Source organism: Suricata suricatta, chromosome 13 (genome assembly GCF_006229205.1).
Source record: "Suricata suricatta isolate VVHF042 chromosome 13, meerkat_22Aug2017_6uvM2_HiC, whole genome shotgun sequence".
Taxonomy (NCBI): domain Eukaryota; kingdom Metazoa; phylum Chordata; class Mammalia; order Carnivora; family Herpestidae; genus Suricata; species Suricata suricatta.
Genome location: NC_043712.1, coordinates 48826669 through 48841986, shown reverse-complemented (window position 1 = coordinate 48841986; position 15318 = coordinate 48826669). Strand labels below are relative to the sequence as shown.

Sequence of the window (15318 nt, the reverse complement as noted above, 5' to 3'; positions counted from 1 at the left end):
GCTCAATGTCAGTTCTTATTAGCTTCCTGCACATCCAGTGGAATAACTCATTTGGTTCAGTTACATATTCTTTACCTGAGTACTTGGTCTCCCAGTTTTCTCTCTGAGAAGGCTTTCCACTCCGAAAAGATAAGCCTTTCAAAATAAAACTGCCTGAGCAAAGAATCTTCCTTAGGTATCCTTCACTCGTTGGTCAAAGACTAAGTAAACAATTTCTTTTGAGGATTCGTGAAAATCCTCAAAAGATTTTTTTTAAAAAATAGATTACCTCCTGAGCCCAGTCCAATTGAGTTGAGTTAGACTCATGTGGCCACTACTGTAAATTGCCATGTTTTATGCTCAGACCTACCATCAACAGCTTAAAGAAGGTTTCCTGGATCCTAATTCAAAAGCACCTCCTGATTACAGTCCAGAGGCTGGTGACTTTGTATTTAAAATGTCATCAGATCAAACTAAATAAATAAACTTAAAAACTGATAATAAATAACAAGCCAGAATGCAATCACATTGTAAGCAATCTGTAATGAAATCGGCCATGTAACAATCAATTGGTAAGATTTCAAGAGACAAAGAAACCTCACACACTTTTCCAATCCGGATCAATCCATTAGATGCACATCTCAAAATATATGATAAAAGCTTATCTTTAAATAAAATAGTGTGACAGTAAAAATTAAATAAATAAATAGTAAGTAAAATAAAATATCATCAGAGAAGGAGTGCCCTCATGCCATTGAAAGGGTCCTTACAAAGTGCTCCTGACCACAGACCCTGCTGCAATACTAAAAGATGCTAGAGAGGACAACCAAACTCAAGGGGTTCCCTGCTGGGCATGCATCAAATTCACCACAACCCAAGGAAGTATCGAAAGAAAGGAACTTTATATTCCTTGTTACAGGTAATCATAGGGCACTAGCTCTCAAAGCACTGTCTCCTTGAGGGGTTAGCAGAGGAAGCTTTTATTCGGTGTGTTAGGGGCAGGGAGCTTAAGTAAGCATTTTGGTTCAATTGCACACACGTACCATGTCAATATTCTAGTGCATATGTCTATAGTGGCCAAGGGCAGGCTGCCCCAAGCGGGGCTGCTTTGGCACCAAGACTATTTTAAGTTAAAACAGCCTCATCTGAAACAATTCTTTTCTTTTGCTAATAATTTTCTTGCCCCCACCTTCCCTCTATAAAAAACCCTCCATTTTGGACAGCTCCTCAGAGTACCTTTCTAACTTGCTAGATGGGAGGCTGCCTAATTCAAATTATTTAATACAGACAGTTAGAGGGTGCCTTGGAGGCTCAGTCCATTACGCATTAGACTCTTGATTTCAACTTAGGTCATGATCTCACTCTTTGGTTTGTGAAATGGAGTCCTGCTTCAGGCTCTGCACTGACAGTGGGGAGTCTGCTTGGGATTCCTCCCTCCCTTTCCCTCTATCCCTCCTCTGCTCATTCTCTCTCTCTCAAAATTAATTAATTAAAATAAATAAAATAAGAATTAAAAAAGCCAATTGGATTTTCAAATTTACTTGGTTGAATTTTGTTATTTAACAGTATTTACTCGAAAGAAATGAAAATATATGTCCATACAAAAACTGTGATATGAATGTTCATGTAGCAGTTTTCATAACAGTGTAAAACCTGGAAACACCCCCAATTTCCATCAACTAGAGAATAAAGAAACAACTGTAGTCATCTGTATTCATACAATGGAATATTATTCACCAATAAAAATAAAGTGCTACTACATGCTATAATAAGGATGACCCTCAAAAACTACACTATGAGAAAACCAGATGTTTTCAAAACTATGCATTTCATGATTCTGTTTACATGAAATGTCTAGAGAAAGAAAGTATACAGAGACAGAAAGCAGAAGACTGGTCACCTGGGTCTCAGGGTGGGAGCCGAGACTGACTACCAGCAGAGACAATGGACCATTGGGGGATCATGGAAATATTCTAAAAGTTGAGTTGTGGTGACGGGATTGCACACTTATGTACAATGGATGAATTTTATAATATGTAAATTATCCTTTAATAAGGCCTTTTTAGGTACCAAAAAAATCCATTCCAAAAATTCCTTTTCAGTAACATCAAATTATTATTATTATTCAGTTTTGAATCATTTAGGTCAATATTTCTCTCATTTCCAAGCCAGGCAGCAGATATTGAACACATGGATTTATCGGTCTCTTTCAAAAGTGAAATGAATGAGATGAGAAAGGACAATGATGGTATAAGAAATAATAAAATCAAATTTGAGGAAGCAGTAAAGCACAAGGAAGCATAGTAACTGAAATCCTCATCCAACAATGGGGAAAGCCAAGAAGCAGCATTGTTTTTACCACAGAACATCCAAAATATTCAAGAATTGGCAGCATCAGTGAGAGTAAAGTTTACGCTAAATAAAGGATGATTGGCTGAAGATCTATTTAAGAAGCAATTAGACCCACAGATACCTTCATTCCACATAGCTGAGCAGCTGTCCCCCCACCTAACAGAGGCCATTTTTATTCCCTGAAAAAAGGAAAACAGGGGGTCCCTGAAGTGGAAAGAACACCATGGGCAGTGAGGACTAGGGTACCATTTTGAAAACAAGAGGATTTTTGTGTTTATTTTATTTTATTTTATTTTATTTCATTTCATTTCATTTTGAGAGAGAAAGAGAGAACATGAGGGTGAGAGAGAAAATCCCAGACAGGCTCTGTGCTGTCAGCTCAGAGCCCAACTCAGGGCTTTATCTCACAAGCTGTGAGATCACGGCCCGAGCTGAAATCAAGAGTCAGACACTTAACTGACCGAGCCACCCAGGTGCACCAAGAAGAGGAGGATTAAGGGAAGTCTACCAGCTGAATATTAGGACTCTATTTGCTTCTCCCAGAATAACCAGAATGCTGTTTATCAGATTTATATTCACCCTAGCCCAAAAGAATCTTGGAAGAAATCAAACCAGCCAGAGCACAGGGCTAAAGATGCAGGCAACAGGAGTTTGCTCAAATAACTGGCTCAACCAGATCACCCTTCAATGAATCTCATAGTTTGCCAGTGCTACTTATAGGTTTCAAATAATGTGCAATAGGAATAGACCGTCAAGATCACTAGATAACTGAGGAAAGTTTCTAATGTGAAAAAAGAAAAACCAAATCAAAAGAACAAACAATTTATAAATGAAGAAACCAAGACTAAACAGTAATGAAAACTTTCTTAATATTATAAATATCCTCAGGAGGATAAAAGATATTTAATCCAAGAAAATAATGATATTTTTAAAGGAACAATCATAATAAGAACCAGCCTGGGGAGGAGCTCGATGGATTGATCATCCAACTCTTGATTTCAGCTGAGGTCATGATCTCACAGCCGTGCGACTGAGCCCCACATCAGGCTCCTTGCTGAGTGTCAGCCTGCTTGAGATTCTTTCTTTCTGCCCCTCTGCCCTGTTCACATGCTCTTGCTCTTTCTCTCTCTCTCTCTCTCTCAAATAAAATTTTTAAAAAAGGAAAGAAATAGCCTGTAGAAATTAAAAACACAATACCAAAATGTAAAACTCCAAAGAAGACTTAGAAGATGAGACAAGTGTCCTGAAAAGTAGAACAAAAAGATAAATAGAAAATAAGAAAGGGACTGTAAGAGCTTTAGAAGAGATTCTCTGAGATCAATATCTAAAGCATGGGAGTATTAATAAGAGAAAACAGAATGTAGAAGAAATATTTACCTAAAATTCAAGAGCATTTTCCAAGATCAGAGGACACAGGAGGGCCTCAAAACAATGAAAATTGGAGCTCAACAATGCCAATTATTAAGAACACCAGAGATAATGAGAAAATCAAATAAGTTTTCAGACAGAAAAACACATAGATCAAATACAAAGAAGCAGGTATCACACTTATTAGAAGCTAAAAGACAATAAAGTAATGACTCCAAGACTCTAAGGGAAAATCATTTCCAACCAATCAAGGGTGAGAGTAAAAATGCATTTTCAAACATGTAATAGCTTGAAATTTGTACTTTCCACAAACTTTTTATCAAAAAGCTACTGGGAGAATATATGTCACCAAATGAGTGAACAAGCCAACAATCAGGATGTCATGGATCAAGGGAAAGGGCACTCCACAGAAGCGGGAAGGGATCCCAAGAATGAGAGTGATAGGGGACTGGTGCGCCGTTTATATACTAAGGACTCCAGAGCAGATGTCACCAAGGAGATATAATGAGGTTTTCCACACATTATTTGTATTATATCATTCTATTCTCTGTTTTATTTCCATAAATGAGAGCAAGGACCAATTTTTAAGTTTGTATCTTGTACACATATTAATGCTCTATGCGCAAAGGTATTAAAATATTTTTGTACAAATGAAAGAATAGAATACCTGTTCTGTAAAGTATAACATTCTGAAAGGGTCTTTATGGTAGATATGGCATATCCTGACTTGGGAAATTTCAGTATCATGTTAACACTGATTCGTTCTGAATGAATGATACTGAGTAAGCTGGATTCATCCATCTACTTGGAGACAAGAACAGAATCATACTATATCTGGGGCAAGGAAGGTGGGGGGATTGTGGCATTGTGGACTAGGTTTGGCCAGTACACCCTGAAGTCACACCATGAGTTCAAATTCCATCTCAACAACACTAACTAAATTACATTAGTGGATACAAACTATTAATAGATGCAAATTACAACATCAGTAGCATATAATGTGGGAGTTCTTGTATGCAAATGAAGTGAAGTTGTGTTATCAGTTTAAAATAGACTCCAGGTGTACCTGGGTGGCCCAGCCAGTTGGGCATCTGACTTCGACTGAGGTCATGATCTCATGGTTCATGAGTTCAAACCCCATATCAGGTTCGGTGCTGAGGGTATGACGCCTGGTTGGGATTCTCTCTCTCTCTCTTTCTCTCTCTCTCTCTCTCTCTCTCTCTCTTTCTCTCTATCTCTCTCTTTCTCTCTTTGCCCTTTCCCCACTTGCTCTTGCTCTCTCTCAAAAGAAATAAATAAACTTAAAAGACAGAGAGAAATAGACTTCAATAACTCTAAGATATATTTTAGATAACCTTGATAATCACAAAGAAAATGCTAATGGGTGTTACACAAGAGAAAATAATCAAAACTTCATAATACAAAAAACAACAAAACACAAAAGAAGACAGCAAGAGAGAAAAGAAGGACAAAAGAACTACAAGACAAAACAGTTAAAAGATGACCACAGTAAATCTTTCCCTATCAATAATTCTGTTAAATGAAAACAAACTAAACTCCCCAATAAAAAAGATACAGAGTAGCCCAGAGGATAAAGAAAGCATGATCTAACTATCCTCCCCAGTTTAAATTCCAGAACACACAGAAGCTGAAAGTGAAGGGATGGAAGAAGTTACTCCACGCAAATGGTAATCAAAAGAAGGTAGAAATTCTTATAACCATTAAAGTAGACTATAAGTCAAAAACTGCTTCTAGAGACAAAGAAGATCACTACCTAATGCTAAAAGGGTCAACTCAAAAGGAAGATATAACAATTATAAATACGTATACAATCAACATCAAAGCACATAAATATGTAAAAAAAAATAGTAACAAACCTGAAAGGAGAAATTGACAACAATACAATAATAGTAAGCTTCATGCCCCACTTGCAGTAAAAGAACATCCAGGCAGAAAAGCGTTAAAGAGTGGACGTGAACAATAGTGTATAGCAAGCAGACATCTATATTACGGACCCAATAGACATATACAAAATTCTTCGCCCAGCAGCAGAACACACATTCCTCTCAAGCATACCGGGACAGATCAGATGTTAGGGCACAAAAAAGCCTTAACAAAGTTAAGATCAAAATCATATCAAGTGTGTTTTCTGATCACAATGAAATAAAACTAGGAGTCAATAACAGCAAGAAAATGGAAAATTCACAAATACATAGAAAATGAATAACACTCTTGAATAAACATTAGGTCAAACAGGAAATCAAGTTTTTGATTCCAAAAACTATCTTGAGACAAAATCAAAACCACAACTTACCAAACCTCATGCAGTGAAAGCAATACGAAGAGGGAAGTTTATAGTGATAAACACCTTTTTATTTTAAAGAAGATCTGAAATAAACAACCTACAATGTCACACATCAGGGAACTAGAAAAAAGACTAAACTAAACCAAAAGTTAGCAGAAGGAAAGAAATAATAAAGATCAGAGCAGAAGTAAATCAAATAGAGAATAGGGGTGGTGGTGGTGGGGAGGTGGGAGGGAATAAAAAAAAAACTAAGAGTTGGGTTTTTTTGAAAAAATAAAACTGCCAAACCCTTACCTAGACTAAGAATAAAAGAAGACTCAATAGTAAAAATGAAAAAGGAGACATTACAATGGATGTCTCAGAAATAAAAAAGGGTCATTAGGGACTATTATGAACAATTATATTCATGCAAATTGGATGACCTAGAAGAAGCAGATAAATTCCTAAAGGCATACAACCTATCAAGGATGAATCAAGAAGAAATAGAAAGCCTGCACAGGACAATAACAAATAAGGAGGTTGAAGTAGCAATCAAATACCTCCCAACACAGAAAACCCAGGGCCAGATGGTTTCACTGCTGAATATTACCAAAGACTCCAATAAGAATTAATACCAATATTTCTTAAAATTTTCCAAGAAAAGAAAAGGAAAGGAAATGCTTCCAAACTTATTTAATGAGTATCACACCTTGATGCTAAAGTCAGATAAAGACACCACTAGCAGAGAGGGATGCAAAACCTGAGAGACTATTGAATACTGAAAACGAACTGAGGGTTGAAGGGGAAGGGGGAGGGAAAAGAGGTGGTGGTGATGGAGGAGGGCACTTGTGGGAAGAGCACTGGGTGTTGGAAACCAATCTGACAATAAACTATTAAAAAAAAAAAGACACCACTAGGAAAAACCAAAAGCAAGCCAGTATCTCTGATAAACATACATGCAAAAACCCTCAATAAAATACTAGCAAACCAAATTTAAAACCACATCAAAAAGATTGTACACCATGACCAATTGTGATTTATTGCTAGGATGTAAAATTGTTTTAACATGCAAATCAATCAATATGATATACCACATTAACAGAATGAAAGATAAAACCCACATGATCTTCTCAATGGCTGCCAAAAGAGCATTTGGTAAAGTCTGACATCGTTTATGATAAAAATGGTCAACAAAATAGGTGCAAAGGAAAACTTCCTCAACACAATAAAGGCCATTTATGAAAAGCCACACCCAACACCATAAGCAGTAGGAAAAAAAAAAAAGCTTTTCCCCTAAGATCTGGTAGAAGGAAAGGATGCCAACTCTTGCTGTTTCTATTCAACAAAATGCTGCATGTACTAGCAAGAGCAATCAGAACAAAAGGAACAAAAAAAGCAGGAGGTGTGGAATAAAAAGCATTCAAATCAGAAAGAAAGAAGTAAAATTAATCAGTTTGCAGATGACATGATCCTATATGTAGAAAACTCTAAAGATTTCATACACACACACAACATATTAGAATGCATAAATTTAGTAAAGTTGCAGAATACAAAATCAACATACAAAATGAGTTACATTTTTTTTAAGTTGGCATCATGCCCAGCACAGAGCCCAACACAGAACTTGAATTCACGACTCTGAGATCAAGATGATGAGATCAAAAGTCGGACACTTTTTTAAAATGTTTCTTTATTTTTGAGAGAGAGACAGAGAGAGACAGAGCATGAGTGGGGGATGGGCAGCGTGAGAGGGAGACACAGAATCCTAAGCAGAATCCAGGCTCTGCATTGTCAGCACAGAGCCCAAGGCGGGGCTTGAATTCAACGAACCTGTGAGATCATGATTTGAGCCAAAGTCAGAAGCTCAACTGACCTGAGCCACCCAGGTACCCCAAGAGTCAGATACTTAACCAACTAAGTCACCCAGGCACCCCAAGTTACACTTCTTTATACCAACAACAATCTATCCAAAAAAGAAATCAAGAAAACAATCTCACTTACAAGAGCATCAGGAAGAATAAAATATTTAGGAATAAATTTAAATAAGAATGTGAAAGATCTGTACACTGACAGCTATAAATCAATAATGAAACAAATTGAAAAAGACAAAAATAAATGGAAAGATATCCTGTATTCATGGATTAGAGGCATTAACAATGTTTTTTTCTTAAATTTCTTTTAACATTTATTTATTTTGAGAGAGAGGGAAGAGGCACAGAGAGAAAAGAAGAGAGACAGAATCCCAAGCAAGCTCTGCGCTATCAGCACAGAGACCAATGTGGGGCTTGAACTCACAAACCATGAGATCATGACCTGAGTGGAGATCAAGACTTGGATGCTTAACCAACTGAGCCACACAGGCATCCCAGAATTCATATGTTTTAATGTTCCCATTACCCAAGCCATCTATCAATTCCATGCAATCCCCATCAAAATTCCAATGACATTTTTCACAGAAATAGGGGAAAAAAAACTATAAAATTTTCGTGGAACTGCAAAAGGCTATGAACAGTCAAAGAAATTCTGAGAAAGAACAAAGCTGAAGGTATCACACTCCCAGATTTCAAACTATATGCAAAGCTGTATAATCAAACAGTATGGCAATAGCATAAAACCAGACGTATAGACCAATGGAATAGACTAGAAAGCTCAGAAATAGATCTAACATAGTCAACTAATTTCTGACAAGGGCCCAAAGTACACAATGGAGAAAGGACAGTTTCTTTAATAAATTGTTCTGAGAAAACTGGATATCCACATGCAAAAGAATGAAATTGGACCCCTATCTTACACTATACACAAAAATCAACTCAAAATTGATTAATGACTTGAATATAAGATCTGAAACCATAAAACTCCTAGAAGAAAACATAGGGAAATGGTTCCTTGACAATGGTCTTGGAAACAGTTTTTTGGATAGGACATCAAAAGTATAAGCAAGAAAATAAAAAAGAACGGCATTACATCAAACTAAAAAGTTTCTTCATGGCAACAGAACGGGACGGTAACCTATGGAATGGGAAAAAATATTTGCAAATCATTTATCTAATAAGGGATTAACAGCCAAGATGTATAAAAAATATCTACCATTCAATAGGGGGAAAATCAGATTTAAAAATGGGCAGAGGACCTGAAAAGACATTTTTCCAAAGATATACAAACAGCCAACCAGTACACGAAGAGGTGCTGAACATAACTAATCATCAGGAAAATGTTTATCGAAACCGCAATGAGATATCACCCCACACCTGTCAGCATGGCTGTTATAAAAAAGACAAGAGAAAAGTATAGGTTAGGATATGGGCACTGTCTGCTGGAATGTAAATTGTTGTAACCACTATGGAAAACAGTATGGAGGTTCCTCAAAAAAATAAAAATGGAACTAGCATATGACTCAGGGATCCCACTTCTGGGTATATATCCAAAGGAAATAAATTCACCATCTTGAAAATTTAATCTGCACCCCCACACACTCATTGCAGTATTATTTACAATAGTAAAGACATGGAAACAACCTAAGTGCCTATCGATGGGTGAAGAAAGCAAATGTGATATATAACATATATATGAATATTATTAATCCATTTTTAAAAAGAAGGAAACGCTGCCATTTGGGACAACATGGATGGATCTTGAAGGCATTATGCTGAGTCAAATAAGTCAGACAGAAAAAGACAAATACTATATGATTTCCTTTATATGTGGAATCTAAGAAAACCAAACTCATAATACAGAGAAGAGATTGATGGTTGCCAGAGGCAGGGGTTGAGAAGTAGGGAAAATGGGTGAAGGTGGTCAAAAGGTACAAACTTTGAATTGTAAGATAAGTTTGGGGGGTGTAATGTACAGCATGGTAACTAGTTAGCAGTATTGTATGTATATTTGAAATTTTCAAAGAGTGCAGATCTTAAAAGTGCTCATCGGGGCACCTGGGCGGCTCAGTCGGTTAAGCCTTGGACTTTGGCTCAGGTCAGATCTCACATTCATGGGTTCGAGCCCGCCTCGGGCTGTGTGCTGACAGCTAGCTCAGAGCCTGGAGCCTGCTTCTGGTTCTGTGTCTTCTTCTCTCTCTGCCCCTCCCCTTCTCATGCTCTGTCTCTCTCTGTATCAAAAATAAATAAAACATTTAAAAATTTTTTAAAAAAAGAAATTCCTCATTAAAAGAAAAAAAAGTGCTCATGGCCAAAGGGAGGAAAATTGTTAACTGTCTGAGGTGTTAACTAAACTTATTGTGGTAATTGTTTGGTGATATATACATATATCAAATCTTGTAAGCCTAAAAGTAATGTGTTACATGTCAAGTATATGTCAGTAAAACTAGGGGAAAATACCATCACCACAATCCAACATAAATACTAGAACCATTTAAATAAACTGAATGCTAAAAATTTTTTAAATGTTCAACTTCTTCAAGGGACAGAAGGAATTCTATTATTGATATATTTTAGCTAAAATCTATGTTAATATCTCCTTGTAGAATATGGTGTCAAAGAACATTGTTGATGCCTCCTAAAACTGAAGGTGTGTTAAGTTCTAAGCATAAGATCAAAATCAAAATTTTAAATTAAAAAAATTAATAGTTTGTATACATACAATGAAATATTATTTAGCCTTTTAAAAGGAGATCCTGTCATTTCCAACAACATGGTTGCAACTGGATGATACTATGCTGAGTGAAATAAACTAGAAACAGAAAAAAGTTTCCATGATCTGGATTATGTAGAATCTTAAAAAGTCAAATATGTAGTAGCAGAGAGTAGAATGGTAGATAGCAGGCACCAGGAGGTGGAGGAAGTGGGGAAATATGGGTCAAAAAGAACAAAGTTGCAGTTTCATAGAATGAGTACGTGTAGATCTCTAGCCTACCACATGATGACTACAATACTATAGTTGTCAGTTGATCCACATGATGACTATAATGCTATGGCTAGTTAATACTATATTGAACACTGAAAATTTGCTAAGAGTAGCTATCAGGTGCTCTCACCACGTAGAAAGAAATAATTATGAGATATGTTCATTTGACTGAAATAACCATTTCATTGTATCAGATCATGTTGTACACCTTAAACAAGCACAATTTGGGGGCGCCTGAGTGGCTCAGTCTGCTAAGCGACCCTCTTATTGGCTCAAGTCATGATCTTATGGTTGATTAGGTTCGAGCCCCCCATCCTACTCTGAGCAGGCAGTGCAGAGCCTGCTTGGGATTCTCTCTCTTCTCTCTCTGCCCCTCGCCTGCTTGTGCTCTCTCTCTCTCTCAAAATAAACTGAAACTCTTTTTTAAAAAGAAAATACGTTTTAAAATGTGTACAATTTATATTTCAAAAATAAATTGCATTGCATCATTCAATTGATGTGTAAGTTGGTAAAACTACTTAAACCCTCCAAGCTTCCATTTACTCGCTTGAAAATAGGGGTTTTTTTCCATAGGGTTATCGTGACGACTGAGCTATTGTACGGGTTCTATATCGTAATTTCCTCGAGTTTTTGAACTCTGATTATAAATGCTGAAATCTGAGGTTACCAGCAAAGCAGCTGTGAGAAAGGAACTTGCTTCCAAGTGGAAAAAGCACTACGTGGCAATCAGTACATCTCTCCCAATAGGGATATACTACCATCTCACTGTGTAGCACTGCGCAGTCACTTAACTTCTCAAGTCTCACTTTACGCATCCGTAGTGTTCATTTGTCTTGGCCTCATACTTGGTAAACCCTGGAGCCTGGGGAGGCCTCACTGGGCTAAGAGTCCGGCTTTCTTCACCCACTTCACCAGTCAGCGACCCGGCCTAAGCCACGCCCCAACCCAAGCACACCGCTCTCTGAAAAAGAGCTGTGGATGCTGGGGGCGAGGGGGCGTGGTTGGCCACCAGATGGCAGCATCCTCCCCGCCGACCACACGCGTACACCTTGCAACCCTAAACCCAATTTAAAAAGGAAAACACGACTCCGGAGTGCTGGGTTCCCCCTCCATTTTATCTTTCGGGTGCACTCTGGTCGGTTTCATGAAAAAATCAATTTCTCAAAGCCTGTTGGGCAGCGGCTGCCGAACGCAGGCGCTCTCGCGAGATCGTCGCCGGAAGTGGGCGGACGCCGGGACGCCGCGGCTCCGCTCTCCGGAAGGTGAGCTCTTCTCCGAAGCTTTGCAGCCGCCTAGCCCAGGGCGCTCACCTCCGCGGAAGAGCTCGCCCCGCTGCGGCCTTGACAGCCCAGATCTCTCGCTCTCTGCCTCCCTGACTGCACAGCTGCGCGACCCGGCCTGCCGAGACCCCGCCGGCCCCGACTCCGCCCTCCCTCTGCGCTGCAGTTAGGCCGCGCCTTGAGGCCCAGTCCTCGGCGGCTCCGGCCGGTGATGCCAAATACAGCCATGAAGAAAAAGGTGCTGTTGATGGGGAAGAGCGGGTCGGGGAAGACCAGCATGCGCTCGATTATCTTTGCAAATTATATCGCCCGCGACACCCGGCGCCTGGGCGCCACCATCGATGTGGAGCACTCCCACGTCCGATTTCTGGGCAACCTGGTGCTCAACCTGTGGGACTGTGGCGGTCAGGACACCTTCATGGAAAATTACTTCACCAGCCAGCGCGACAACATTTTCCGTAATGTCGAGGTTTTGATTTACGTGTTTGACGTGGAGAGCCGCGAACTGGAAAAGGATATGCATTATTACCAGTCGTGTCTGGAGGCCATCCTCCAGAATTCTCCGGATGCCAAAATCTTCTGCCTGGTGCACAAAATGGATCTGGTTCAGGAGGATCAGCGCGACCTGATTTTTAAAGAGCGGGAGGAAGACCTGCGGCGTTTGTCTCGCCCACTGGAATGCGCTTGTTTTCGAACCTCCATCTGGGACGAAACGCTCTACAAAGCCTGGTCCAGTATTGTGTACCAGCTGATTCCCAATGTCCAGCAGCTGGAGATGAACCTAAGGAATTTTGCCCAAATTATCGAGGCGGACGAAGTCCTGCTGTTTGAGAGAGCTACGTTCTTGGTCATTTCTCATTACCAGTGCAAAGAGCAGCGTGACGTCCACCGGTTTGAGAAGATCAGCAACATCATTAAGCAGTTCAAGCTGAGCTGCAGTAAATTGGCCGCTTCCTTCCAGAGCATGGAAGTTCGGAATTCTAACTTCGCTGCTTTCATCGACATCTTCACGTCCAACACGTACGTGATGGTGGTTATGTCGGATCCGTCGATCCCTTCTGCAGCCACACTGATCAACATTCGCAATGCCAGGAAACACTTTGAGAAGCTTGAGCGAGTGGATGGGCCCAAGCACAGCCTCCTTATGCGTTGAATGTTGCCAAATGCTCTTTGAGAAAATGCGGAATTGCCTTCTCCGCCCCCCCCCGCATCCTTTTTTTTTCTTTTTAATATTCATAATGTCGTGTGCTTAAAAGTGGGCTTTGAAATGTGTGCTGCTTACTACTTCCATCTCTTTCTTCCCTACTGCCCCCCACCACCCGTCCCGTCTAGAAACCTTGGACGCTATTTACTCAGCTATCCAGTAGACCTTCAAGATGGCCTTTCTGAAAAGTTGGTATGTTGTAACACTAAAGTAGACGGTGTGCGTGTGCGTGCGTGTGTTCTGATTACCTGGTTATAATAGATATACACATTAAAGCCTTTACAGTATCTTCCTGTATTCCTTCCAAGATTGCAAAGATGTAATGTTACTATTTTGTCAGCAAGGTATTAAAATGCATTTATAAATTCTTCTTGGCTTCAATCATGAATAAACATTTGCTGTTAGCAAGTTAAAATACGGTCTTATTTGAAATAATTTGAAGGTGGTTAAAAGGTAATGTAAACCTAAAGATTCTGACTGCCCACAAGTATTGCTTAACTGGCAAATTTAATTTTGTGATTGAGCCCCTATCCCCTTAGCGGTATTTCATACCAGCTGTAACCACAACAATTAAGAGTAGGGGCTCTGAGGCTACACCACCTAAGTTGAGTTCATATTCTCCTCCCTTCACTTGATAGCTGTATGAACTGGGCAAGGTACTTAAATTTATTTTCTCATTTGTCAAATGTGGGTAAGAGTAGCACTATTTAGAGCATTGTTTAAAAAAAATTAACCTGGAAAGCTTTTATTTTTTTTCATAGTTCATTTTTATAAAATTTTTTTGTTTATTTACTTTTGAGAGACAGTGCAGGCAGGGGAGGGTCAGACAGAGAGGGAGACACAGAATCCAAAGCAGGCTCCAGGCTCTGAGCTAGCTGTCAGCACAGAGCCCGACATGGGGCTCAAACCCACCCAGAAACCATGAGATCATGACCTGAGCTGAAGCTGGATGCTTAACCGACTGAACCACCCAGGCATCCCAATAGTTTATTTATTTTTGAGATAGAGCACGAGTTGGGGAGGGACAGAGAGAGAGGAAGACAGAATCTGAAACAGGTTCCAGGCTCTTAACTGTCAGCACGGAACCTGAGGTGGAGCTCAAATCCACGAACCCTGAGATGACCTGAGCCGACCTGAGCCGAAGTCAGACACTTAATCTACTGAGCCACTCAGGCGCCCCCTCTGAAAAGCTTTTAGAATGGTGCCTGACACTACCCACCACCTGAGCCGCTGTCTAACCTGCTCCCAATTACCTACTCCCAAATTACTAGGCCAAAGCCTAGCTAAAAATTTGAGTCCTTACTAAATGCCAGATATTCTTAAATACTTGATGTGTATTTTCTTATTTAATCCACACAACCTAAGATAAATTACTTTTTATCCTTAATAGGTGAGAAAACAGTTAACGACCTTATCAAGGTCCTAAGAGCTGAACCCAGACAGTATTACAGACCTATCCCTCTCCTAACCATTACTCCCCACAACTTCCTCCAGAAAAGTTAATCATAAAAACCCTAGATTTTTGGTTGTACACTATTCCTCCATATAATTTCCCTAATTTCACAGGTTAAGTAAACCACAGCCCAGGGAGTTAAGGGACTTCTCTAAGAATAGTGTTTCATTCACTCTGGGCAAAATCAATTCCCCATCTTTATCTGGAATTGGGTAATGCTGAATCAGATTCTTAGATCACCAGTTTTAGGGAAGGATTCCAAGGTTCCTAATTTGGATTGGCAGTGGGGCACAGTGAAATCAGAAAACACTTAAAGCATCCTCTTCCACCTTCTTTTAATGAAATCTAAGTGTTTTAGGGCCAAGAGACCTCTGATCAACTCCTCTCACCTCTCATTTTACAAACGAGGCATTACCTTTGTATACAGACTTTAAATATAAGTAACAGGGCATTAGGATTTCCAAAGCTTATAAACATTTTAATCCTTTATAGCAGCAGCTGTGGATGACACAGTCTCTATCCATGAAGAATTAAGCTATTC

General features: G+C 39.4%; 1 protein-coding gene across 1 annotated transcript; it reads left to right on the top strand.

The window, feature by feature from the left end:
• Positions 1-12068: 12068 nt before the first annotated feature.
• RRAGA (Ras related GTP binding A) lies at positions 12069-13739 on the top strand. Its single transcript, XM_029920099.1, has one exon. It carries the CDS (start codon positions 12332-12334, stop codon positions 13271-13273), a length of 942 nt encoding a protein of 313 aa, XP_029775959.1. The 5' UTR covers positions 12069-12331; the 3' UTR covers positions 13274-13739.
• Positions 13740-15318: the final 1579 nt, after the last annotated feature.